At 51.4% G+C, this 22511-nt stretch overlaps 8 protein-coding genes across 8 annotated transcripts; 4 read left to right on the forward strand and 4 right to left on the reverse strand.

Annotated features, from left to right (window-relative positions):
- Positions 1-525: 525 nt before the first annotated feature.
- CONPUDRAFT_164376 (uncharacterized protein) lies at positions 526-2435 on the forward strand. The gene is made up of 7 exons (XM_007768998.1): positions 526-699; positions 762-797; positions 855-900; positions 957-1011; positions 1082-1564; positions 1642-1753; positions 1834-2435. Exons 1-7 carry the CDS (start codon positions 685-687, stop codon positions 2257-2259), a joined length of 1173 nt encoding a protein of 390 aa, XP_007767188.1. The 5' UTR covers positions 526-684; the 3' UTR covers positions 2260-2435.
- Positions 2436-3111: 676 nt separating this feature from the next.
- CONPUDRAFT_102200 (uncharacterized protein) lies at positions 3112-4135 on the forward strand. Its single transcript, XM_007768999.1, has 3 exons — positions 3112-3303; positions 3381-3531; positions 3591-4135. The coding sequence occupies exons 1-3, from the start codon at positions 3163-3165 to the stop codon at positions 3986-3988; spliced, it is 690 nt and encodes a 229-aa protein (XP_007767189.1). The 5' UTR covers positions 3112-3162; the 3' UTR covers positions 3989-4135.
- A 362-nt stretch (positions 4136-4497) lies between these two features.
- CONPUDRAFT_164378 (uncharacterized protein) lies at positions 4498-6344 on the reverse strand (the record flags this gene model as incomplete). Its single annotated transcript, XM_007769000.1, has 2 exons — positions 4498-6088; positions 6141-6344. The coding sequence occupies 2 exons, from the start codon at positions 6342-6344 to the stop codon at positions 4574-4576; spliced, it is 1719 nt and encodes a 572-aa protein (XP_007767190.1). The 3' UTR covers positions 4498-4573.
- Positions 6345-6733: 389 nt separating this feature from the next.
- On the reverse strand, positions 6734-9370 carry CONPUDRAFT_164379 (uncharacterized protein; the record flags this gene model as incomplete). The annotated part of the gene is made up of 16 exons (XM_007769001.1): positions 6734-6923; positions 6979-7395; positions 7448-7575; positions 7638-7693; positions 7747-7788; positions 7842-7928; positions 7988-8060; positions 8110-8324; positions 8381-8437; positions 8490-8571; positions 8627-8770; positions 8828-8878; positions 8939-8974; positions 9033-9086; positions 9141-9204; positions 9264-9370. The coding sequence occupies 16 exons, from the start codon at positions 9368-9370 to the stop codon at positions 6734-6736; spliced, it is 1803 nt and encodes a 600-aa protein (XP_007767191.1).
- Positions 9371-10633: 1263 nt separating this feature from the next.
- Positions 10634-11543, forward strand: CONPUDRAFT_71975 (uncharacterized protein; the record flags this gene model as incomplete). The annotated part of the gene is made up of 4 exons (XM_007768283.1): positions 10634-10705; positions 10808-11046; positions 11166-11335; positions 11476-11543. The coding sequence occupies 4 exons, from the start codon at positions 10634-10636 to the stop codon at positions 11541-11543; spliced, it is 549 nt and encodes a 182-aa protein (XP_007766473.1).
- A 1118-nt stretch (positions 11544-12661) lies between these two features.
- CONPUDRAFT_164380 (uncharacterized protein) lies at positions 12662-15384 on the reverse strand (the record flags this gene model as incomplete). The annotated part of the gene is made up of 16 exons (XM_007769002.1): positions 12662-12931; positions 12991-13407; positions 13466-13593; positions 13661-13716; positions 13770-13811; positions 13864-13950; positions 14005-14077; positions 14133-14347; positions 14400-14456; positions 14505-14586; positions 14638-14781; positions 14837-14887; positions 14946-14981; positions 15037-15090; positions 15150-15213; positions 15272-15384. The coding sequence occupies 16 exons, from the start codon at positions 15382-15384 to the stop codon at positions 12748-12750; spliced, it is 1803 nt and encodes a 600-aa protein (XP_007767192.1). The 3' UTR covers positions 12662-12747.
- A 2490-nt stretch (positions 15385-17874) lies between these two features.
- CONPUDRAFT_164381 (uncharacterized protein) lies at positions 17875-19883 on the reverse strand (the record flags this gene model as incomplete). Its single annotated transcript, XM_007769003.1, has 4 exons — positions 17875-17975; positions 18030-18079; positions 18141-19620; positions 19677-19883. 4 exons carry the CDS (start codon positions 19881-19883, stop codon positions 17955-17957), a joined length of 1758 nt encoding a protein of 585 aa, XP_007767193.1. The 3' UTR covers positions 17875-17954.
- Positions 19884-20878: 995 nt separating this feature from the next.
- Positions 20879-22089, forward strand: CONPUDRAFT_15871 (terpenoid synthase; the record flags this gene model as incomplete). The annotated part of the gene is made up of 4 exons (XM_007768076.1): positions 20879-20987; positions 21131-21365; positions 21426-21714; positions 21766-22089. Coding segments are annotated over 4 exons (957 nt in total), but the record flags the coding sequence as incomplete, so codon positions are not given.
- Between the last annotated feature and the right edge of the window lie 422 nt (positions 22090-22511).

A 22511-nucleotide genomic window follows, 5' to 3' on the forward strand; every position in this document is an offset into this window, starting at 1 on the left:
GTCAATGCATTCAGGGGTTATTACACTACAGGCAAATACGCTAAGTCTGTGCCCGAGAATAAGCAGGAAAATGACCTGGAAAGTAAACATCTTCCTACAGATTTTCGGGCGAGGGATAAGCACGCGGAAAGTTATCATTTTCTGGTGCGCCAAGAGGCCCATAAGGCAAGTCGAAGCAGAAATTGAATCTCCGCTAGCGCTTAACATCCATAAATGAAAGGAAAGCTTGTTTTTGTCGCCTGAAAATTCACCGGAACATTAAACTTTTTCGGCCTCTATTGGTCAAAAAGAAATATGGAGGAAAATATTTACTTTCCAGTGCATTTTCCTCCTTATTTTCGGATCCAGAATTATCGCATTTGCCTGTAGTGTTAGACCTTGACCAGTTCCAGGGGCGTTCGAGCCCTTCGGGAACAGCCTCGTATTAACCTTCATCCAAGCTAGGAAAGGTTAAACCAATTCAATATTACAAACTTATCATCATTTCAACTCCTCTGCAAGAAACATACGGAGACTCTGGAGAGAGTGAGGGATAGGGGAAGGAAGGCGAGCGTGAGTGTTGCAGCACCGCCACCTTTCCATCTGTGAGATGCCCGATTTGGGGACATCGATTGGTGTAGCTCAACGTTGCCCTCGGCCCATCCACTCTCGATACCTTCTTCCTTTCTCTCCATCTAATACCACATGCACGCAATCCAGGTAGGCTCCAAGACTGCCCATTAGAGTGTAAAAGGACGTTGATTGACCTCAAGATCGTCTAGCAACAATTCTTCGCAGTGCGCGACTATCTCAGCCCCGTACGCTTCTACTGGTTATCTTTCGATTGCAGGGTCAGCTCAATAGGTGATACGTAGGTCCTGAGAGAGAGCAAGTTCAAGGAGCATGGGCGTATCACACCTGGTGCGTATGCTGTCTTATCGTGGCATGGTAAATCGGGAATGCTCAGTCGATTGCAGAGGAGTTCGTCGCTGCGGGCGACTTCCTCACATACAAGTTCCCCGTCTGGACATGGTGCGTCCATTATCCACCATATGTTCACCATTCGATCGACCAAATACAAGATGCTAATGCACATCAATAGGGAAAAGGGCGACACGTCCAAAGCGCGCGACTTCCTCCCCACCGACAAACAGTACCTCATGACCCGCGGCGTGCCCTGCCTGCGGCGCGCCCAGTCTCTCGCATACACCGACGCAGACGAGGATGCTGAGCGCCTGCTCTCTTTCGGCGAGTCCGGGGCTGGCGCTGGCGGCACAGGCGACGAGTGGGTCGAGACGCATGCGGGGCGCAAGGCGACGCAGGACTCGGCCGCGAACCCAGGCGTGATCGACGATATCCCGGACTTAGACGGCGACGGCGACGAGGACGGGGTCGGCGGGATCACGGGCGCGATGGGCGATGCGTCGCTTGGTGGTGCGGGCGCGGGCGGGAAGGTCGATGAGACGCCGGACTTGGATGATATTCCGGATATGGAGGAGGAGGATCTGGAGGAGGGAGACGACGCGACGGCGGCGCCGACGAAGACGTCGGGGATACCCACGGGCGGGGGCGTTATTGATGCATCGTGAGTTTTGGGTCTTTCTTTTCGTCGTCTCATTGCGTGCTTGAGTGAGGACACCCTTGTGCTCACGCAATCAGCAGTCAGGTGGAAGTCGCGAAAGGGAACCTGCTGCAAGTGCGGACGTACGACGTCATGATCACCTACGACAAGTACTATCAGACACCCCGGATCTGGCTGATCGGCTATGACGAGGTGCGTCTCCCGACGTATTTCATCATACGCCTTATCTCCCTACTTGCAGAAGCGAAGCTGACGCGTGATTGTGTTTTCAGAACGGCGCACCGCTCACGCCATCGAAGATTTTCCAAGACGTCTCGGCCGAGCACGCGCTCAAGACGGTCACCATCGAGCCGTTCCCGCACTCGAACACGCTGCAGGCCGCGTCCGTGCATCCGTGCAAGCACGCGAGCGTGATGAAGAAGGTGATCGAGCGCATGAACGCAGGTGTCGTCGAGGAGCAGCTCGCAGCGCGGAAATCGGGCGGCAGGGATACCGGTGCCAGTGCCGCCGGTACAGCGGGCGGTAAGAAGAAGTGGGGATTCGGGCGGAAGAGCGCGGGTAAAGACGATAAGGGCGCAGTAGCCGGGGAGGAGGAAGAGATCGAGGGCATGCGGGTCGACTTCTATCTCGTTGTTTTCCTCAAGTTCATCGCTTCGATTGTGCCGACGATTGAGGTGGACTCGACGACTGCATTCTGATCGCGCGTGCACAACCGCAGTCTCGGGCGCTTTTCGGAGATGCTTTTGGAGGACTGGTGCGGTTATGCTGTCGTCGATGTTGCATTCGTGATGCTGGAAAATTGTAAGCGTATGTAAGGTTTTTGGTATTGTAACATAGAATGTATTACTTGGACATATGACCTTCGAGGACTGCATGGTTGGAAAGTGTGGTTTCTAGGTCATTCTCAGTCATTCTCTTGACATGAGTGTAAGTTTGTTAGATGCTGTCGCTCAAGTCTTGTTCCCCATCAGTTGGTTGGACCGAGTTGAGTTCGGCTAACAATGCGGGGAAGGAGATGGAGAAGGTTAAGTCGCGTGGTGGTGGGGCCGAGGTGGAGCACAGATAAAGTCTTCCTCAGTTACCAGCAAGGAAACACATGATCATGAAGATCATCTGCCTTGAAACGCGCTCAACTCCCCCGACTTGGTTACCCGTTTCACATCATTTCGTTCGACCATTATCTCATTCACCTTCCATTGCGTGCAGCGGCGTATGCTAACTCTCGAATTTCGCAAGCAGGCGTCACTTGAACGCGTGCCAGCGAAATGCCCACCTCGAGGGCGTACTCTTGCTTCCATGTGCTCCCCGCGACTCTCTGGTGCTGGCTTTGCGCCGTCCCGCGTGCTCCTCTATTCGCGTTCACAGGAAACACGCGCCCAAGGCCCTCCAAGAGCCTCAGTCTCGTCGTATAAAAACGCAGCTGGAATGTCAGCGAGAGTTCCCCATCCACCAGCAGAACTTCATCGTCCGTGCTCGTAGACACACTCCCCTCCCCAAGGACCACCTCCAGTAGCACCATCACCATGTACGCCTTCGCCCTCGTCAACCTCCTCCTCGCCGCCTCGGCCATTGCCATCCCCACGTCCGTCGAGCGCCGCGCCATGCGTGATGCCAAGCGCGCTTCCGGCCGCTCGTCGCAGCCCTTGTTGCCCATCGAGCAGGCTGCCGTCGTCAAGACCGGTGGCCAGACGCAGGAGGAGTACTCCCAGAACTGGGCCGGTGCCGTCTGGAGCAAGCCTGCTGTAAGTCGTTCGATCTGCCCAGTGGGCGCAAGCGAGTTAACGATTGATCATTGGACTAATGCGATTGTGTTGTATAGGGCACCTTCACCGCTGTGACTGGTACCTTCACCGTCCCCACCGCATCGGGCTCTGGCTCCGCCTCTGCCTGGGTCGGCATCGACGGCTCGTCGTGCAGCAACGCCATCCTCCAGACCGGTGTTGACTTCAACGCTGACGGCTCTTACGACTGTAAGATCCCCGTTACCACTCTCTATATTCGGCTCGCATGCTAATCTTGCACCTCTCAGCCTGGTACGAGTGGTTCCCCGCCGGCGCCGTGGACTTCGACGGCCTGACCATCAACTCGGGCGACGTCATCAAGCTGACCGTCACCGCCACGTCGACCACCGCCGGCAGCGCGGTGATCGAGAACACGACCTCCGGCCAGAAGGTCAACCAGGACCTCACGTCGTCGTCCGCCCTGTGCGAGCAGGACGCGGAGTGGATCGTGGAGGACTTCGAGGAGAACGGCGGCCTCGTCCCCTTCGCCAACTTCGGCACCGTCACTTTCTCGGACGCGTCCGCGACCACGTCGTCCGGCGCCGTCTCGCCCTCTGGCGCTACCGTCATCGACATCCAGCAGAACGGCCAGACGCTCACGCAGACCACCATCAGCGGCAGCGACGTCACCGTTAAGCACACGTAATCGGTGCTCTCTTTTGGGAGGTTTTGGTGGGACGGTGCTGTTTACGTTGACACGCTTGTGGTATATGGGTCGTGTATTTCTTGGTTTTGTATTGGATTAGCATGTAACGTTGCTACAAAGAATCGTTGAGGCATAAGACCTCGTTTTAGCATCACTTGTGTGACATCTTCGTGGAAAATTCTCGAGCGTGTCGGAGACTGATGGTAAGCGACAGGATGCTACATCCAGAACTCGACACCTCAAATATCTTATACGTCTTGATGGGCTTTGCCATCCCCTCGAGGACGCCGAAGTCTTCAACATAACACACTCGCAGCTTTCACACGCACCTCAACTTCATCTAGATTGCCACTGATAAACGCACAGCGCCCAGTGAGCGGACAGGCATGTGGATAGAGTTGCGACGGACCTGTATGACCTTGTATGACTGCCAGGGAAAAAATCAGCAGAATGGTACTGAAAGCACGGATGAGACGTTCTGCATGCAACGAACAGTGCAAAGTAAGGAGGGAAAAACATGGCACCCGTCTCTAAGTGCTCGTTAGCGTAAACCGATAGGATAGTATCGGAACCCTTCTGTGCTATTTATCCGAGTACATGTCCGAGTAAGCTACGAAACTGATCTCTGACCCGTATCACCGTCGAAGCACTTGTGCCCATGTCTCCGGACACTCCCAAGTCCTCCTCGCCTCTCATAAGCGCGAACACGAGCTGCCAGAACATCGTTCTCCATCCCCTGAAAGATTCTGCCCGACCATTCGGCGTCCTCCGCGTGTGCTCCAGCCACTGTCTTGCCTCCTGTGCGCTGACCGCATCGCTATTCGATGAGACAGATCGATCACACGACTTGAGCGACGGGAGAATGCGGTGAAGCAGCCGAGCGAATGGAACTGCGTCCTCAGGCTCTTCGGTCGCGTGATACATGTCCATCCAGGTGACATACGTGTTGCATGGGAGGCTGCAGCCAGTGGTATCATCGTATACGATACCATCGCTAGAGGTGGGATCACGGAGCAGCGCGGTAACGTCTGTAGGTTCGGCTTTGATGAGCAGCTCCATCTGGCGCAGATCTGGGCATGCACGGAGAACCGCAATCAGGCTAGCCAAGTTGAGCGGGCGCTCGAGCTTGGCGAGATGCAGAGAAGTGAGGCGCGGCCAGTGCACGATGAGGTCAGCGAGCTGCGCGTCGTCGAGTGAAAGGGGCTGACTCTGGAATTTGATCGTAAGGGAAGTGAGATGTGCGAATACGCAGAGAGGGGCGAGGTCGGCGTGTGTAAAGCGCCCAGTGGTTTGGGTGCTCGTCCAGTAGTCAGCGAGCTTGATAGTGGTGAGGTTCTCAGGGGAAACACAAGCGGCAAGAGCGCTGGTGATGAGCGACGGTGATGTCGATGGCCCAGTAATTGGAGCTGTACCTGGCAGTTGAGACACGTTCATCGTCACAGATCGCAGTCGTGCGAGTGGCTGGTCTGCATGAGATTCTGAAAGGGGGTGGGTGAAAAGCGCCCACACAGCTTGAGAGAACGTCTCAAAAGTATCGACCTGCAACCTGAGATCATCCAGGGCGGGGATCCCGACGTGCAAGCCAATCCAAGAGTCCGAAGCTATGACTGGGGCTCTTATCGACGAGAGGTGCTTTACGCCTGAGAGGTGCTCGACAACATCTGCATCAAGAGGACCACAATCAACGCTGCGCAGACAGTTCAAGCGACTTAGCGTGTCCGTCATCTTCTTCATTCTCCCGGGAAGTCGAAGGTTCCCGTTGTCCCAACAGCTGAAGTACTCGATTAGGGGACACAATGTCGGAAGATCGGGAGCCCCATCGAGGAAACAAGACGTCTCGATGTCCCTGACGTATAGGGAGCGCAGCGTCGGTGCCATCAAGACGTAGTGTATTGGCTCAAAGTGCTCGTAACCATATATGTATAGGGTGTGCAGCTGAGGGAAAAGGGTAGGGAAAGGAGAAAGTTTCAACAGGGCTTCGGCCACTTCATCGGCAACAAAGATGTCTCTGTTGTTCTTCTCTACGACGACGGTCTTTACGCGCTTGGCATACGAGTATAGCTTGTCCCAGTCATCCCGAATTACATCGCGTTTGAAACCCTGTTAAGTCAAGATGAGTACCGTGAGGCAGCAGCATGACTGAGAAACTCACGAAACGCTGATTCTGGATGCACCACAAATCCGACGGCATACAGGTGAGGAACCTCGGGAAACATCGAACATCCGCGTAAAGTGCATCAAGGGAGGGCTCCTTCAAGTCCTTGCAGACACTCGCTAGTTGAGCATAGGTCGCTGGCTCGTCGATGTACTCGAAGATCAGCTCCAGGAGCTCCGAGATGAGGAGAAGTTGATGCATGGGTGTTGTCGTGGCTTGGTTAAAGAGGTGCAATGCGGTTAGAGCGATGCATGATAAGTGAGCTAGGCGCTGCGGAGACAACAAAGCTAGCGACAAGAAAGGGCGGACATGTTAAGGGCTGACGTGGATGCACGTCAACCGATGACCGCGACGTTGCGTGCGACGTTGACGCGTTCAGGCTGTGGCTGTGTTCGGTCTGCGTTCGTCTGATCAATTTCAGCACCTCAGCCATTGTAATCGATATATATCATTGGAACGACATGTCCTGGATCGTGATATCGATTGTGCTATCTATTTGCCTACAATCCCTGCCATGTCCGTACCTGAAACTTTCAGACAGCGTACACACAAGAAACATAAGTCAAATTTGGAAATGACCCCTGTCAGCCTCAAGAGGACACGACCATGAAACTCGCGAAGTAGTCATTGACATCTTCGACATGCGACGCTGGTGCTATCGTGCCAACATAGCCGTCTGGTCGGACTATCACCAGCGTCAGCTCTTTTTCGTCAATGCCGAACCTCTCATAAGCGTGCCCGCCCTGGCTCTTTGTCATGCCAATGTCGTCCACTAAAACCCTGCAATGGAAAAGCCGTTTAGATTGGTGCAATGACTCGACTTCCTGATACTCACTTGGACCAATGCGGCCGAAGCACAGCGGGGAGACTGAGCATGTCGACAAGGCCCTGTGATTTGGCAGTGATGGTGATGACGCCGAACATGCTCTCGATCTCTTGCCCGTCCTGGAGGTATTTGTTCAAGAAGCTTGTTGGCTTATGAAGCACTTCAGCCAGCGCTTGAATTTTGACAAGTTGCGCTGATTCATTCACGTCGCCAACAAAGACGAGAACCTTGAACCGTGCATCTGCCACCAGATAGTCGTGGATGTCGTATGGACCATAATCAGCAGCGCGGATGAAAACTTGAGGAAGCATTCGTTGCCCGACGATGAGGTTCTGGGCGCACGATTGGTGCTTCGCGTTCACAAGAACAGACTCCTGATACTGGATACCGATTCCCGAAGCAAACCCAGCAAACTTCTCGGCCGATCTGTAATGGGCGTGTTTAGTAGCAAACCTCCACACAAAGAACCATGGCTTACTTCACGATGTCCTCGTGGCTTACCCCGTTCTGGAAGGTTTTGGTCTTCGGTTTTGCGGAGAAGAGGGTCGAGTGCTTCTTGTCAAATTCAATTAACTCTTGCGCAAATTTACGACGTTCCAGCTCATACTAGACCATCCATCATAATATCGATGAGTCTTGCGATCAGTCAAAGGACCAGCAGGGCGCACCGATTTCAGAAGAGATAAACCTGCCCATCCTCGAAGGACATGAACAAGTTTCCATGCTTGTGAGGCAGACGGTTAGACTCCTTTTTCTGCTGATGTTCAACGTACACACCTAAGTTATGACTGTCATTGATGCTAGCGTTCATTCCCTGTCCTAGGGATGATGTCAACATCCGACTACTCCAAGCACTTATTAATGTCACTAACCTGCTTTCGGAGAATGGGTATGGCATGCGTCGCCCGCAATGAAGATTCGCTCATGTGTAGAGAACTTTGAAGCGACGCGCTGTCCAACTACAAGCCATTACTTGAGTTAGTCTCCTATACCCAATGTCATTATTGAGTTCACGCACTTAGGTAGACTGTCCACCAGTCAACTTCTTGCGTGGTCTTGAGCGTATAGGGATATAAAGACTTTTGAGCAACCTAAATCCCCGGTTGAGTATGGTTGATGCAACGTTAAGTGGAAACATACATGAATCAGCTTCTCGGGGGTCATTCGGTCTCGCTCCACGCGTCCGGTGGCTGGATTTATAACATCTCTGTCCGAAAGCTGAACGTACAGTCGGACCATGTCGTTTTCCCGTGGAATGACCATGAGAGAGCCATTCACGGAGTGAATGTTCGTGCGATTCCGTATATCGGGGAAGTTCGTGTCGGGCACCAAATCGATCGCGCTCCATAGGTGCTCTGGTATGGTTTAGCCATGTGACACGCTGAAAGTAAGTAAGAGAAGTACACCATACCTGTCTGATCTCCGTCCATGGTTATGCCGAGGTTCTTGCGTACCCATGAATGTGCGCCTACAATACCGTGAGCCATGGTCATTTAGTACGACACCAGCTGAGAACTTACCGTCTGCGCCCACTACAAACTTCGCATGCACTTCATCTCTGCGTCCGGGAGAGTCAGATGTCGCTAAATGTTCCAGAGTTACCTAGTGAAGGAGAAAGATTAGTTTACGGAGGCGAAGCATGTAAAAGAAAATGTACCTTAACGGCGTGTGCAGATGGATCTGACAGCTTTGCCTCATCGAATGTGATGGCAGTCGGGGCCATGGAGCGATCGACGGTGAGTCCGTGCGATTTCATGGCATCCAGGAAGATGACCTCGATAGATCCCTGATTGAGGGAAATCTTCAAGAAGGGATGAGAAGTGCCCAAGATAAGGTGGTATGCGTCGTTGTGACTCACCTTGAAAGGGTACCGAGAGCTTTGTGGTGCATCCGCCTGACGACCTGTGCACTATGGTGCATCAGTCATTCAGCATAAAGTCATTTGGGGAATCTAAAAAGTTATACATACCTCAATCTCGCCCTTCTCGTTCGGGTTGTAGAATACCTAGGCAGTACGCTCATTAGGGGATGCGCTCAACGCTGTACGGAAGACGTATACTTACGCCAACGTGCACCAACGCAGCTTCGCGAATGAGACGTTCGGCAAGTCCGTAGCTCTACAGAGACCATTAGGTGACTATGGCTCGAGAGAAGTATACCAGGTCACGTACCTGCAATACTTCGGTTGTCCTGGGCTGTATGCCGTCCGCCTGTCCCGTCAAGACCCTGGTAGGTCTAGTCGCCGGATCCAGTGAGCTATATGGGCCTTGAGAATCATTGCTATTGACACGTACCTTTTATCCACTATTTTCACGCTGACTCCGGCACTCGCAAGCGCGGTAGCGCACATGAGCCCTGCAGGGCCCGCGCCAATGATGAGCACGTCGACGAAGTGTTCCATTGGTATGGCTAGAGTAGTTGTATCGGAGGATGGTTCGAATAAGAAGGCTAGAAAAGGCTGGTGATGAAGTGAGGTTGTGATTAGCTCGGCGGGGTGAAATGTGGATGAAAGCCCAAGGGTACTTGTGCGTTAATGAGGTGGAAAACCCTTTGCTTTATACATGCTACGCTCTCCATGACCGATCATCGCGCCATCGTGAACGACGCTAGCGGAGCGCATGTACTGGCATTGTACGCGCCTCAAAAGACGCACCGCTGGTAGTTGGATAGCAGGAAATTTACGTTAAGCTGTGATGACCGCTTTCCCATACTGGGATTTGTCATGGCCGTTTCCCAAGCCTGATAACTTTTGACAAACCACAAGAGGTAAAGCGCGCATACCCAAACCCTGTGTGCTTCGCTGCGCATTCTCAGGAGGCCGTCAGCGCACTCGGGAAGACCTCGATGTCGTATTGTGATATTGGGCGCATCGTTTGGCAATAATGCGGACGAGAGTGGTGGAAATGAACTGCGCGATGGGTCGGGCGCGCCGCGATGTGCGGATTTGTCGGATGACTAAGCTCTCCCCACGACACAGATGTTGCATCCTTTCCTTGAACCTTCTCGCCCTTCTCCGGACGACTCGCTGGTTGAGGATACGGACGGATGCCAAGTCATGGGAATTGAGAGGACCGATAAATCCTGCTTCCTTGAGACACGGATGAATGAGAGATAAACTTCGTGCTTTGCCTTATCTGCGTCTATGCGCAACGCTATCTTCACTGGCTATCTCAGCAAACTGTGGAGTCCACAACTTTGAACCGCAGCGATGACGTCTTTTCTTGTGTCGAAGTCAAACCATCCCAACTTTATACTAGCACTAATTGCTACGGGGCGGTAATATCTCAGTCACGGGGAGATAGCTCCGCAGCTAGCATTGCCTAGCTTACTTCGGCGCGGATCAGTGTCTGCTCATATCCCAAGTGCCCATTTTGCAAGAGCCTCCGCTGAGAATGGCGATGTAACGAGCGTAAGCGCTGTCTCTGGAACAGTACGTATATCACACGTCTGAAAGAATCCATGGATCGTGTTATCACATTGATGATTCGCGAGAAGCAACAAAAACGCGTAAACAGATGGATGTCGGGATGTCGCTGGGTGGCTTTCCCTGCAGCTCTGGAATAACGGGGATCTACTATAGTCACCGAAAGGTAGTGTTGTGCTAAAAGAGCTAGCATATAAAGCCCTACTGCGGTACAAGAAAGAAAGAAGGCTTCGCTGAGCCATGGCTCCGCTTCGAGCATTAGCGTGGAGAACATTCCGCATTACAAAAACCTTATACTGGCCGACTGTTTCTGTATGCAAGTAAGCTGTGAAGCTCGAAGCTCACTCGCGAAGGATGAAACGGATGGACTTTAATTTGAGTCTGACGTAGTTTCACCTCTGGCATCTCGGCTAGAACCAGACACTAAAATACTATCACTCTCCACTCCTTCGCTTCCTCAACTCTTCCGTTCGTCCGCTGACGAGTCCACTCCATCCACCGCCCCGCCTGTTGCGCGCGCTTAAACCCCCGGTAACAGATGAGATCGCGCGCTGGCAGGAACACAGCCTGAACGCGGGGAACGACGCGCTGGAGCAAGAAGTTGGCGAGAGAAGCGGCGTCCTCGGGATATTCCGTGGCGCATTCCACTCGATGTACTGATTGCACGGAACCTTTGAGCCATGCCCGATAGCAAGACTCTGGCGGGAAGATCTGGATCCAAAGGATACGTCTGCATCACAATGATGATGGAGAAGTACACTAATTCGAATAGGATTTTAATTTTGTTATTACACGGACGAATTCAAGTAACCACATGCTCATTGGACACCGCTAAAAGCGGGGATCCAGTTATGCTCAGCTTTAACGAGGAGCAGGATGCATCCATCAATTTAAGCAACAACGAAGTGTACAGTAGAGAAGATACTGATTCAGAGGAGAAAGGTGCGTATAAGTTGTGGACGTGACACTAGTGTATTACTTAAACTCGTAGCTCTCGCGCAAGTGTGCAATATGTGGGAAACACGCTGTCTTTTTGTAGAGGACTTTACTGCAACATTAACTGAATTCCTTTGATTTAGTAGGGAGAAGGATGCCTGATAGAGGAAGAGATGCCAGGCGACATGAAGCAGACAATAACATGGAGGAGTAGATCGGCCGAGAGTGCGTGAGAAAGCCGATAAGAGCCGTCGGCATTTTTCGCTCAAACTGCGATTAGAAACAAACTTGTCACTATGATACTTACTAGACCTCTCCTTTCGGGTCGAGGAATAATCAACCCTTATCGATTATCAGGTACGACAGAGGCGAGTCCGAGCCGGGAGGCACCTCGGCGTCGGACAATCTCACTACGGGCAAACGCCGATATTACCTACCAGAATATCGATCAAGAATCCATCGAGGTGCAAAAATTTGCCAACTGGTTTTTTCCCGAGGAAAATCCATTGCAAAAGTTATCCTATCAGATTGCCTGATACGGATTAAGTGCCTCCGAGCCCCCGCCAAATGGCTGAGTCATCAATTATATTTTTCCTTCTCCGGTGAATTCTCTGATGAATTTTCCTTCCTCGTGAAAATTGATTAGCGAACTTTTGCTTTTCGATAGATTTCTGAAATGATATTCTCCGAGGTAATAACGGCATTTGCCCCGAGTGTCTACTCTGGAAAGCGACATCCAGACTACACAGTTTGGGATAAGCTCCGAGCGCCACAAACAAACTCAATAATCCCATGGGATGCTTAGCAGGACTCATCCGTGGTCTCTGGCGCTTAATCACGGGGTAGTGAGTTGTTCGAAGACGCACAGGGGTGCTGGGTCTGCATGTCTGATGGGGATTGGTCAGATGGATCATCTGCTACTAGCACAGTCATCGGAGAGTTTAATGACAGTGAGTTCATTATGGGCGGTGTATGAGACAAGCGCATTCGTGACGTGGAATAAGGAGTTTCGCATTTGATCACATCGGAGTCTGCCATGAATAACTGGTGAAAGAACCTAAGTGTGCTAAAGAGCGAGGGCCAACAACTCTACGAGAAAGACCAGGAACAAGACATAGCTTACATGAAGAGAACAAGTCGAGAACAAGGCGCGCTAGTGAGTTCTCCGCTGCGACTAGACCTTGATTGCTAGATTGTTGATCAACATTCTTGGCAATACCACCCAACATACTGAATTACACAAACACATTTCCATGGAACAGCGGAATTTGAAGTTCGGCAATCAAACTTTACTACACGAAGGGTGAGTTTATAATTTCATACACGACATTGCGCTGCCATCTAAGTATATTGTACATCGCGGTTGGTTCAAATTAGTTACATGTTCATGAAAAGAAAATCAAGCTGTTAGACTCTCTTCATGCACGCATAAAACCCGCAAAGTACTTATTCACATCCTCGAACCGTGACGCTGGCGCAATCGTGCCTACGAAACCATCTGGCCTCACAATGACGAGCGTAGCCTTGTCCTGAGCGATGCCGAACCGATCGTAAGCACCTCCTCCCGTGGCTTGCGCCACGTCTTTGTCATCAGTCAGGACTCTATTCATGTGAGTTAGCTCAACTCCGGTACCATATTTGTCCATCATCTCAACACTTACTTTGTCCAATGAGGGCGGAACAATGCGGGAAGTCCGAGCGAGTTGACGAGCCCCTCGGTTTTAGCGGTGATCGTGACAACGCCGAACTTGCTCTCAACATTTTGCCCATCCTTCAAATATTTGCGCAAGAAGCTTGTGGGCTTCTCAAGCTCCTCTGCCAACTTGTGCACCTTGGCGAGCTGCGCTTTGTCGTTGATGTTTCCAGCAAACACAAGCACCTTGAACCGCGCGTCGGAAAGGAGGTAGTCCTGGATATCATACGGACAAAAGTCGGATGCGCGGATGAAGACTTGGGGCAGCATGCGTTGCCCGATGATGAGGTTTGGAGCGCACGACTGGTGTTTGGCGTCGATCCAGGCCGACTCGCTGTATTGGATCCCAACACCAGATGCAAACCCTTGGAAGGTCTTGAAGGCCCTGCGGTACGAGCATTTAAACACCACTGAATGTCTCTCGCTAAATAAGCAGCACTTACTTGACGATGTCTTCATGGCTCACGCCATCCTCGAACGACTTCGTCTTGGGTTTTGCCGAGAAAAGTTCCGAATGTGTCTTGTCGAAGTTGATGAGGTCCTGTGCATACTTCTGGCGCTCAAACTCGTACTGTAGGAAAATTAGATGGGATGTAGTGGTAAACGTTTTGTCAATGTTTTTGATCGAGGAGACCTACCGATTTAAGCAGAGATAAGTCTGCCCATCCCCGAATTACGTGTACAAGCTTCCAGGCTATATATGCATAAGTAAGGCAGGCGATGCAGCGGTATATTTTGAAAGCTTACCCAAGTTGTGACTGTCATTGATGCTAGCGTTCATTCCCTGCCCTAAGAGAAGTCGGCATAACCTCAACGCTCGCAAGATTGACGGCCTACTCACCTGCTTTTGGAGAATGGGTATGGCAGGCGTCTCCGGCAATGAAGACACGTTCGTGAGCAGAGAACTTGCTTGCTACTCGTTGTCCGACTATCATGGTTCCCTGTAGCTTTCGCTCAACTCACTCTTCAGGAAGGTACGTACTGATGTAGACGGTCCACCAGTTAATATCCTTAGCATCTTTGAGCACGTAAGGGAGGAAAGACTGTTGGGCAACCTTTTGTAGAGTGTGAGCTAGTTAATGCACTGGGATGCGAACAATATAAACACACCGCCATCAGCTTGTCGGGAGTCATACGGTTCTTGTCCACGCGTCCAGTGGAAGGGTCGACAACGTCTTGGTTAGAAAGCTGAACATACAAGCGAACCATGTTGTTCTCGCGTGGGATTATCATGATACTTCCATTGACAGAGTGAATGGTGGAGCGGTTCCGGATGTCGGGGAAGTCCGTGTCGGGGACCAGGTCTACTGCACCCCATATGTGCTCTACGTATCTTGAGCTAAAGTCCGGCATAGATTGATGGAGAGTGGTACATACCTGTTTGATCACCGTCCATTGTGATGCCAAGGGCCTTTCTCACCCACGAATGAGCGCCTGGAGCTCAGTTAGTCTTCATTACATTATAACGGATCGGCGACCTACCGTCTGCGCCCAGCACAAACTTGGCGTTTACTGTCTCCTTTCGGCCCGGAGTTGGCGAGGTCTCGAGGTGTTGCAGAGTAACCTAGGTCAAGATTAGATATATACAGACTACCCTAGTATGCATGTCAACTACCTTGACGGCATGCGCGGTAGGGTCAGACAGCTTGGCTTCATCGAAGGTGATGGAAGTGGGGGCAATCGAGAGGTCAACCTCGAGTCCGTTCGCCTTCATCGAATCCAGGAATATAGCTTCCACTGCTGCCTGATTAAGAGCGAGCTAAACCACGAGGTCAGTACCAGCCTATATTTTGCACAAGACATCGTTATCATACCTTGAAGGGAAAGCGCGCAGTCGGAGCCATGTCTGGCTTCCGGTCAGTACACTGTCAGTGGTTACAAATCGAGTTAATCTTAAATCCTGATATTTGAATTCGAGCATACCTTAATCCCGCCTTGCTCACCCGGGCTGTAGAACGCCTATGGAATATAACCAATGAGGCGTACTCTAGATCCACAGTTGTTTTAGACGTACAGCCATGTGAAGCTGGACGGATTCGCGGAGGAGACGATCGCTGAGACCGTAACTCTGAAAGCGGAGGAGTAAGCCAGTTGCTCGCCCAGAACAAGGGAGATTTAAATACGCACGTGAAGCACCTCGGTCGTCCTCGGCTCAGTACAGTCTGCCTGACCCGTCCCCAGTCGAGTGTCTCTAAAACACGACTGGCATTAGCGCGTAATAATTGTCAAGGGTATTGATCAACACGGACCTTTTGTCGATGACTCGCACCTTGACGCCTGCACTGGCAAGCGCGGTGGCACACATGACGCCTGCCGGACCGGCGCCGATGATCAGGACGTCGACAAAGCTTTCAGTAGACATTTTGTCGGTGTATGGTACTGATAGACGTGTTGATGGAGGTGTGGACGAGAGATGAGATGATTGGGATTCTAGCTGACGCGAGGAGATACAAGGAGTAAGTATGAATGAGAGACGCAGAGGAGTCCCAAGCTGAGGTCTAGCGAGCGTAGAGAGCGCGTATAAATAAGGAGAGCAAGAGAATAGCAAGGGGGCGATATCGAGTAGGTAAAAATCCAAGAACCAAGGAAGCAACATACCATAACTAGAAAAGCCAAAGGCCCGAGGACCGAAGTCTTCGAAGTCTCGACCGAGGATTGATATTCAAGAAGCCGGCGGTAGCGGGGTCTTTCCGCGCCGAGTGCGGCAAGCTCCTTACAGTAATGTTGAGATCATGGAAGCCCCGCCTCTCTATCTTCACAGAAGTGGCTAGACTTGTCGACGCTTCTGCGATCCAAAAGAATCAAGCACAAAGGGCTCTCGCGTTGCTTGTTTGACTGAGAGCTTCATTACTAATTAACGTGCCCGGTTCTCTACAAAAGATAGTGATGCCATGTACGCTCCGTGATGCATTCTCGGCGGTCGGCGTTTTTGCCGAAGGCTAGTGGACGTTAGAAATACGGCATCAGCTCGCTGATAGCTGCGGACTTGGAATTCAGTTATGGGCTGTTCGTTCCTGGTCACGACCCATTCGAAGAATAGCCAAGTTCTGTCATGTCTGCAATAGATGCTGAATGCAAATTGCTAATTTGACTGACTACATTGCCTTTGACAGGTTCTCTCTCTCTTAGCACCTGTTCCTGTAACCTCTGCGGCGTGTTGTACATTTGCATTGATGCTGACCAGCCCAACGATTTATTGGCTTTCAAGGTAGGGGCATCCTGGGTAACTCTGTAAACCCTCAAGTGCTACGGGACTCAGGAGCTTTCCTGTTCGGGTTAGGTGTGATGTCCGTTCCTGAACGGATATCACAGTGTTCGCCGATCAACGAGGAATATATTAAATTTAATAGCCACGTTCGCCGTTACCAGCTTACGTTGTTTTACACCTTTTAAGTATCGTGCACTTCAGCGTTTATCGCATCAGTTTTTTTCGACGTTGCAGCACGTTTGCCCCGGCTAGTTGCCGTCATCATTTCCACTCACAATGTACGGGCTCGGAATTATGTAGCAGCAAGATTTATTGCCTGCCCCGAGCTTTTGCGTGCAGCTACTGAACGTTGAAAACGTGAGCTAGCATGTCTTAGCAACAATCGGATACATTACACTCACTGTCTAGAAAGCCTAAGCTTTTGTTGGAGGTGTAATGTCGGAAAAGTCAAAATGGGCGTCTCGACGAAAGCCAAGACCCCCCGTCGCCACTGCGTCTAAGCGAGTCTAAGCGGCCATTCACTCGTTGAGATACGTTGCAATGCCGTTGAGACGCCGAAATAATAAGAATTTCGCCTAATTTTGGCCATGCAGATGCATCGTGATCGGCTTCTCGCTCGTCGGGACGCGTCGCAATGCCGTCAAAACGGCCTGGGATGGTCCTTGCCGTCGCCAACGCATCTAAATGGGTAGCGAAAACGTCGGCACGCATTTAGATGCGTTGCCACGGGAAACTGATTTTTCCGACATATTATATTCTCTCTGATGATATCAGGTTTCAAGTTTATCACAGGTCACGACGTTTACGTTTAGTAGCAATCTATCTGTGTTGAGAAGTGCGGTCTGAACATCTAGGTTAGTGCTGTATTTTATAGTTTACAGAACCAATGAACCGGAGCATGGCGGGGACCTGTCTTGTTGAGCTAAATATGGCACGTCGTGATGAGATGATGCCTTGCGAGCGACCCAATATCAAGTTTCCTGGCTAGCGTAACTGCCATTATGACAAACGGCAGTGTAGAACTAACCCATATCAGAGATATCACGCAAGACTTATAAAGAAAGCGCCACATCAATCGTTCAGGACGAATTTCCACGGAACTGAGTATCTTGATACGATCTGCCTAATCTACATCTAGAAACGAGGCACAAGTCAAATACAATAACATGCGTCTGAAAAGCGGATTTAGGCATACCTCATCCAGAGTGTCAGGAGCTCTAAGAGCATGGCAAAAGTAGGAGCATGGAAAGTTCGTTCAAACGCTTATGTGCGCAGTTGATGCAAAGAATATTGCACAGGATAACTTCATCAATTAGTATGCATGCGAGAGCTACTCAATACGTCCAGAACGCTGAAGTCGAAGAAATATACTCAGTATAGCTCAATCTGGTTAAACCGGCAATGCGGGAGACAAATGTAGACGAATGTGAGAAATATCTCACTCTCAACAATGATCTGCTTCACGCGTGTATCAATTATTCCAGAAAGATAGTAGCACTAGTAATCTTCCCTTATTCTTTTTTATGGATATGCCTCCAGGAAGGTTATAGTACAGCAGGTAAGAAGGCAGAGATATAAGGTTGCTTTCTCCCCGTGTATTACGCTTGTTTATGCATCGACCCATTTAGCCAGTATCTATACTGGGTTTAATCGGGCGGTGTGAACTTGGTATTGCACAGTTTGAGTAGTTCTGATGGCCACCTGTAGTACACCGTCTACAAGCATCAGAGCGAGCTAGTACGTAGCTGCGTTAACGATATCAGCCGAAGTGATGTAACTACACTCATGGGGGAACAGACCTCCTGAGCGTAGTGGGAACTTGCCTTGTTCGGATTACCGACGCCTGTAGCTAAACAAACTGCGAAGCTGGCCTGTAATGGATGAAATGGGTAGAGTCTCCTCTGACATACTTTCGCCTCGCATCTCGGCTAACACCAGACACCAAAACATCGCTTTCCACTCCTTCGCCTCTTCCACTCTCCCGTTCGTCCGCCGACGAGTCTGCTCCATCCACCACCTCGCCTCTTGCCCGCTTATAGCACCGGTGGTCGACGAGATCGCGCGCTGGCAAGAGCACAGCGCGGGAACGACGCGTCGGAACAAGTTGGCGAGAGGAGCGGCGTCCTCGGGATCTTCCGTGGCATGTTCCATGTTCATCCATTCGATGTACCGATTGCATGGAAGCTCTGAACCATGCCCGATGCGATCGGCATAATCGGGATTGTTTGACTGAGAGGGAGTGACTCGCAGCGCTTCCACGTCGGACAACCTAACACGAAAAGCGACATCCAGATTACGCAGCCCAGGACAGGACCGCAGCACCGCAAGCAAGCTAGATAAGCCCATGGGATGCTCGAACTTGGCGAGAGAAAGGGTGTGAAGGCGTGACCAGCGTGCGATGAGGTCAGCAAACTGATCATCGTCGAGTAGGATCCGTTGTCGCTGAAGCTTGATCACGAGCGTGGTGAGTTGGCTGAAGACGCACAGAGGTGTTAGATCCGCGTGTCTGATGCGGCCAGATGGCTTGCCGCTCGTCCAGTAGTCGGAGAGCTTGATAACAGTGAGATGATCATGAGAAACACATGACACAAGCGCATTGGTAATGTGGGATAATGAGTACGGTGTTGTTGAGGTTGGGCTCGGGCTCGTGAAATTGCGCGCGTCAGTCGAATAAATCGTGATAGAACTGAGGTGTGCCAGGGAACGAGAGCCGCCAACTATACGAGAAAGAACAAGGTCACGAGGTGGCATGAACAAGGCGCGCATGGCTCGAGAAAACGTGACAAAGTTGCCGACCTGTAGATCGAGTTCGTCACAGAGAGCAATGCCGAAGTGCCGTTCAAGCCATGCGTCCGAAGCGGCCACCGGGAGGACCAGAGATGATACACGCGGCATGCGAGCTATATGCTCGAGTGCTTCTACATCAAGAGGGCCACAATCGACGCTCCTTAGGTGTTTCCAACCCTTCAGGACGTCACTGATCCATGCTGTAGGTTCAGCGCGATGTCGCCCGCAACTGAAGTTCTCGATCATCGGGAGGCGAGCGAGCGGACTGTCGCTGGCGCTGGTGGGAGATGACATGTCCATACCATGTTGCATGTTCATTGTTCGTAGAGTCGGGGCCATGAGAGATGACACGTCCATGTCTCGCGCGGTAAGTGTACGCAGAGTCGGGACCATGAGAACGCGGTGCATTGGGGTTAGAATAGGATATCCATTGATGTGCAAGGCGTGAAGCTGTGGAAAGAGAGATGGGAACGGACAACTGCGCAGCGAGGCAGCAACCTTGTTAGAGACAACATCCCTGTTGTTGATCACGACAGTTTTGATCCGCCTGGTGTAAGAGAACAGCTTGCCCCAGTCATCTTGCGTAAAATCGCGTCTAAATCCCTTTTAACACGTTAAATGTGATAACGCAGGTAAAGCAGGATGAGCAGGAGACGTACGATTGTCTGTGAATCTTCCATGTGCCACAGATCCCGTGGTAGACACTTGAGGAACTTGGCAAAGGATTGGATGTGTGCATACAAACCATCGAACGCAAGCTCCCGGAAGGACTGGCATGTTATAGCAAGCTGTGCATAGGCCACCTGGTCCTGGACATGGTGGAAAATGAGCTCCAGGAGCTCGACGATGCGAAACACTTGGTGCATCGAAGATGGAACAGGTCGAGCTAACGTTACGCCAAGCCCTGTAAGAAGGTGCAAAATGTTGAACAACGAGACGTTATAAATCGTGGGGACAGCGCTCAGAAGTTCTCTTTGAACATAGAGACAGCCGCTGCTGACGTGGCCTTGCTGTGTGCAACGATGTTCCACGCCTGCTCCGTAAATTTTGAGGACACAGCATCCTCATGTCGACGGGTGTAATCGCGTCCCGTCAAAACGCTGCGCTCCCGTGGGAAACGGTTAGGCAGATAGCGACGGAGTCTAAACATGCCACAGATTTTCTCGCTTTTGGACTCCACACAAGATGGCCATTAGCCTACTCGACTCCATGCCTTTTGACCCCTCGTGGATCACTCAAAGAATCTTCTCAAATGTAACGATACTCTACCAAATGAATCAAGGACCCACGCAACGCATCATCACGGCCTTTTGGCCCTCCGAGCCCAAGGAATGCATGCGACGTCGCAGTTCACGAAGAGTAGCTCTGCAGCTGAAAGGAGCTCGCCTCTAATGCTTCTTTACGTGCGCCCTTGCACGGAATATCGATCGCGTATGCGGCTTTCTGTATGTGGTCCAGACACCAGCTTCTGTTGCTGCAATACGCCGTCTACCCCGCATCAAGCGCTTAGTTACTCGCAAATTAAGGGTACTATTGTGTATCCGAGTTAAGTCAATGAGCTCTCTGGGACCTAACTTCGACGATCATCGACACTTTGGGCGTCTCGTTTACGACATTATCGAATAATGGCCTTTCCACCCCACGCCATCTCGCAGAGGTACGGCCTTGGTTTGCAGGGAAATAGAGGACCATAAGGCGTTTAGCTACGCTCGTCGCTCTCAAACCGAATTTTGCGTGGGTCATATACGGGAGACTCTGTGGTATATAAACCTGCGCAATTTTCTCTGATGCCTCTCATCCTCTCTCCTCATCTCGAGAGGGACGGACCTTCTTCACAAGCATGCCTTCGATCAGCTCGCCTTCGCCTTCGCCTACGCGGTTCTACCTACCAGATACCATGGCCTCTTGGCCGTGGAAAACGAGAACCAACCCTCATGCCGACGAGGTGGGGGGGGGAGATGCGTCGAGTGGTGCAGCGTATTCCCCATGATGACCAAAGCTTACAAGAAGCTCAAGCCAGGTATAATCTTTTGTACCCTCCATCCGCGATATTTTGCTCATCGCCGCATAACAGTGGTGTTTGCTTCCATGGCTTATCCTGATGCAACCGCAGGTCACTTATCGCTTCTGTCTGAGTCGTTCAGTAGACTTATTCAACTAGTTCATTCTTTCGATCATCTTCTCGTCGTATCTCTCTTCGTCCTCGTCATCATCTTGGTCGACGACTGTACGGACACCGAGAACGCCGACGTAGCTCGGCAAACTGCAGATCTCGTTAATGACGCATTCGAGCACTCAGATCAGCCCAGGCCTGCAGGCGAAGGGCCTATAGGGGAAATCGTGCGCCGGTAAGCCCGCCCTCGCGCAGATCCTTGCCTCGACCATTGTCCTGATGTTATTGCTTTTAGGTTCTGGCAGTACGCTATTGGGATTATCAGCCCCAAAGTCCAAGTCGCCTTTCTTAAGCACTTTGGCGAGTTCCTCGAGTCTATCGTGACACAAGCTGGGCAACGCGATGAGGACGTCCGACTTAACGTCGATACCTACCTGAAGCTGCGTAGGGATAACGTCGGCGTCATGCCCTTCTTCCCCTTCCTTAGACCCACGTCGGGGCCCGATCTCCCCGAGGAGATATGGGAATCTGCGGTTATCGCTGAGATGACTGGCCATATCGTCGACATGTACATCTTCGATAACGTATGCCACACCTTCCCTCCGCTTTGTGTCAAACATACTCACTCGGTTTAGGATACAATTTTCTACGGCCGTGAGTACGCTCTGGGCGATACCGGGCACAACATCGTAACACTGCTCATGCAAGAATACGGCATCGACGTCGGAAGTGTCGCATGGGCCACCGCTCGCCACGCAGCCGCTCAGAAAGCATTCAAAGATGGCCTAGAACGCCTTCCATCTCATGGTGCCCAGGCGGATGCCCAAGTCAAGGAATACTTGAACGGATTGGGGTACTGGATCCGGGCGTACCATGTCTGGTCTTTTAAGATCGAACGCTACTTCGATGGTCGTGGGGACGAAGTGAAAGTTAGTCGTCTTGTCCAGCTTAAGCCTCAAGCAAACCACATGCAGTCTGCACACTAGATATTGTAGACGAAGCTGGTCGCTATTGCAAAGAGCCTTGTTGACCATGTGTACTAGTGTACCCAAGTAAATTCCGATCGGGCCCGAAGCCCGAGACCTTCCTCATAAGCCGCTAGTGACTCAAGCCACTTCCACCTTTTGCATCTCAGCAAACACAAGGCACCAAAAAATGGCTGTCCACTTCATAGACTCCTCCTGCCTCCCGTTCTTACGCTTCTGCGTTTCCTCCATCCACCGCCACGCCTCTTGCCCGCTGACGGCGCGCAGCCTGTACATTAAATAACCTGGATGAAATTTGTCATTATCGCAAAGTGTAGTCCATGTATTATAGTTTCTTACCAACCGTATAAGCAAACTTAGAGTCGGGCTCGAGAGGATCCATGGTAAGGGCAACG

This window comes from Coniophora puteana (assembly GCF_000271625.1).
Source record: "Coniophora puteana RWD-64-598 SS2 unplaced genomic scaffold CONPUscaffold_4, whole genome shotgun sequence".
In the NCBI taxonomy this organism is placed as follows: domain Eukaryota; kingdom Fungi; phylum Basidiomycota; class Agaricomycetes; order Boletales; family Coniophoraceae; genus Coniophora; species Coniophora puteana.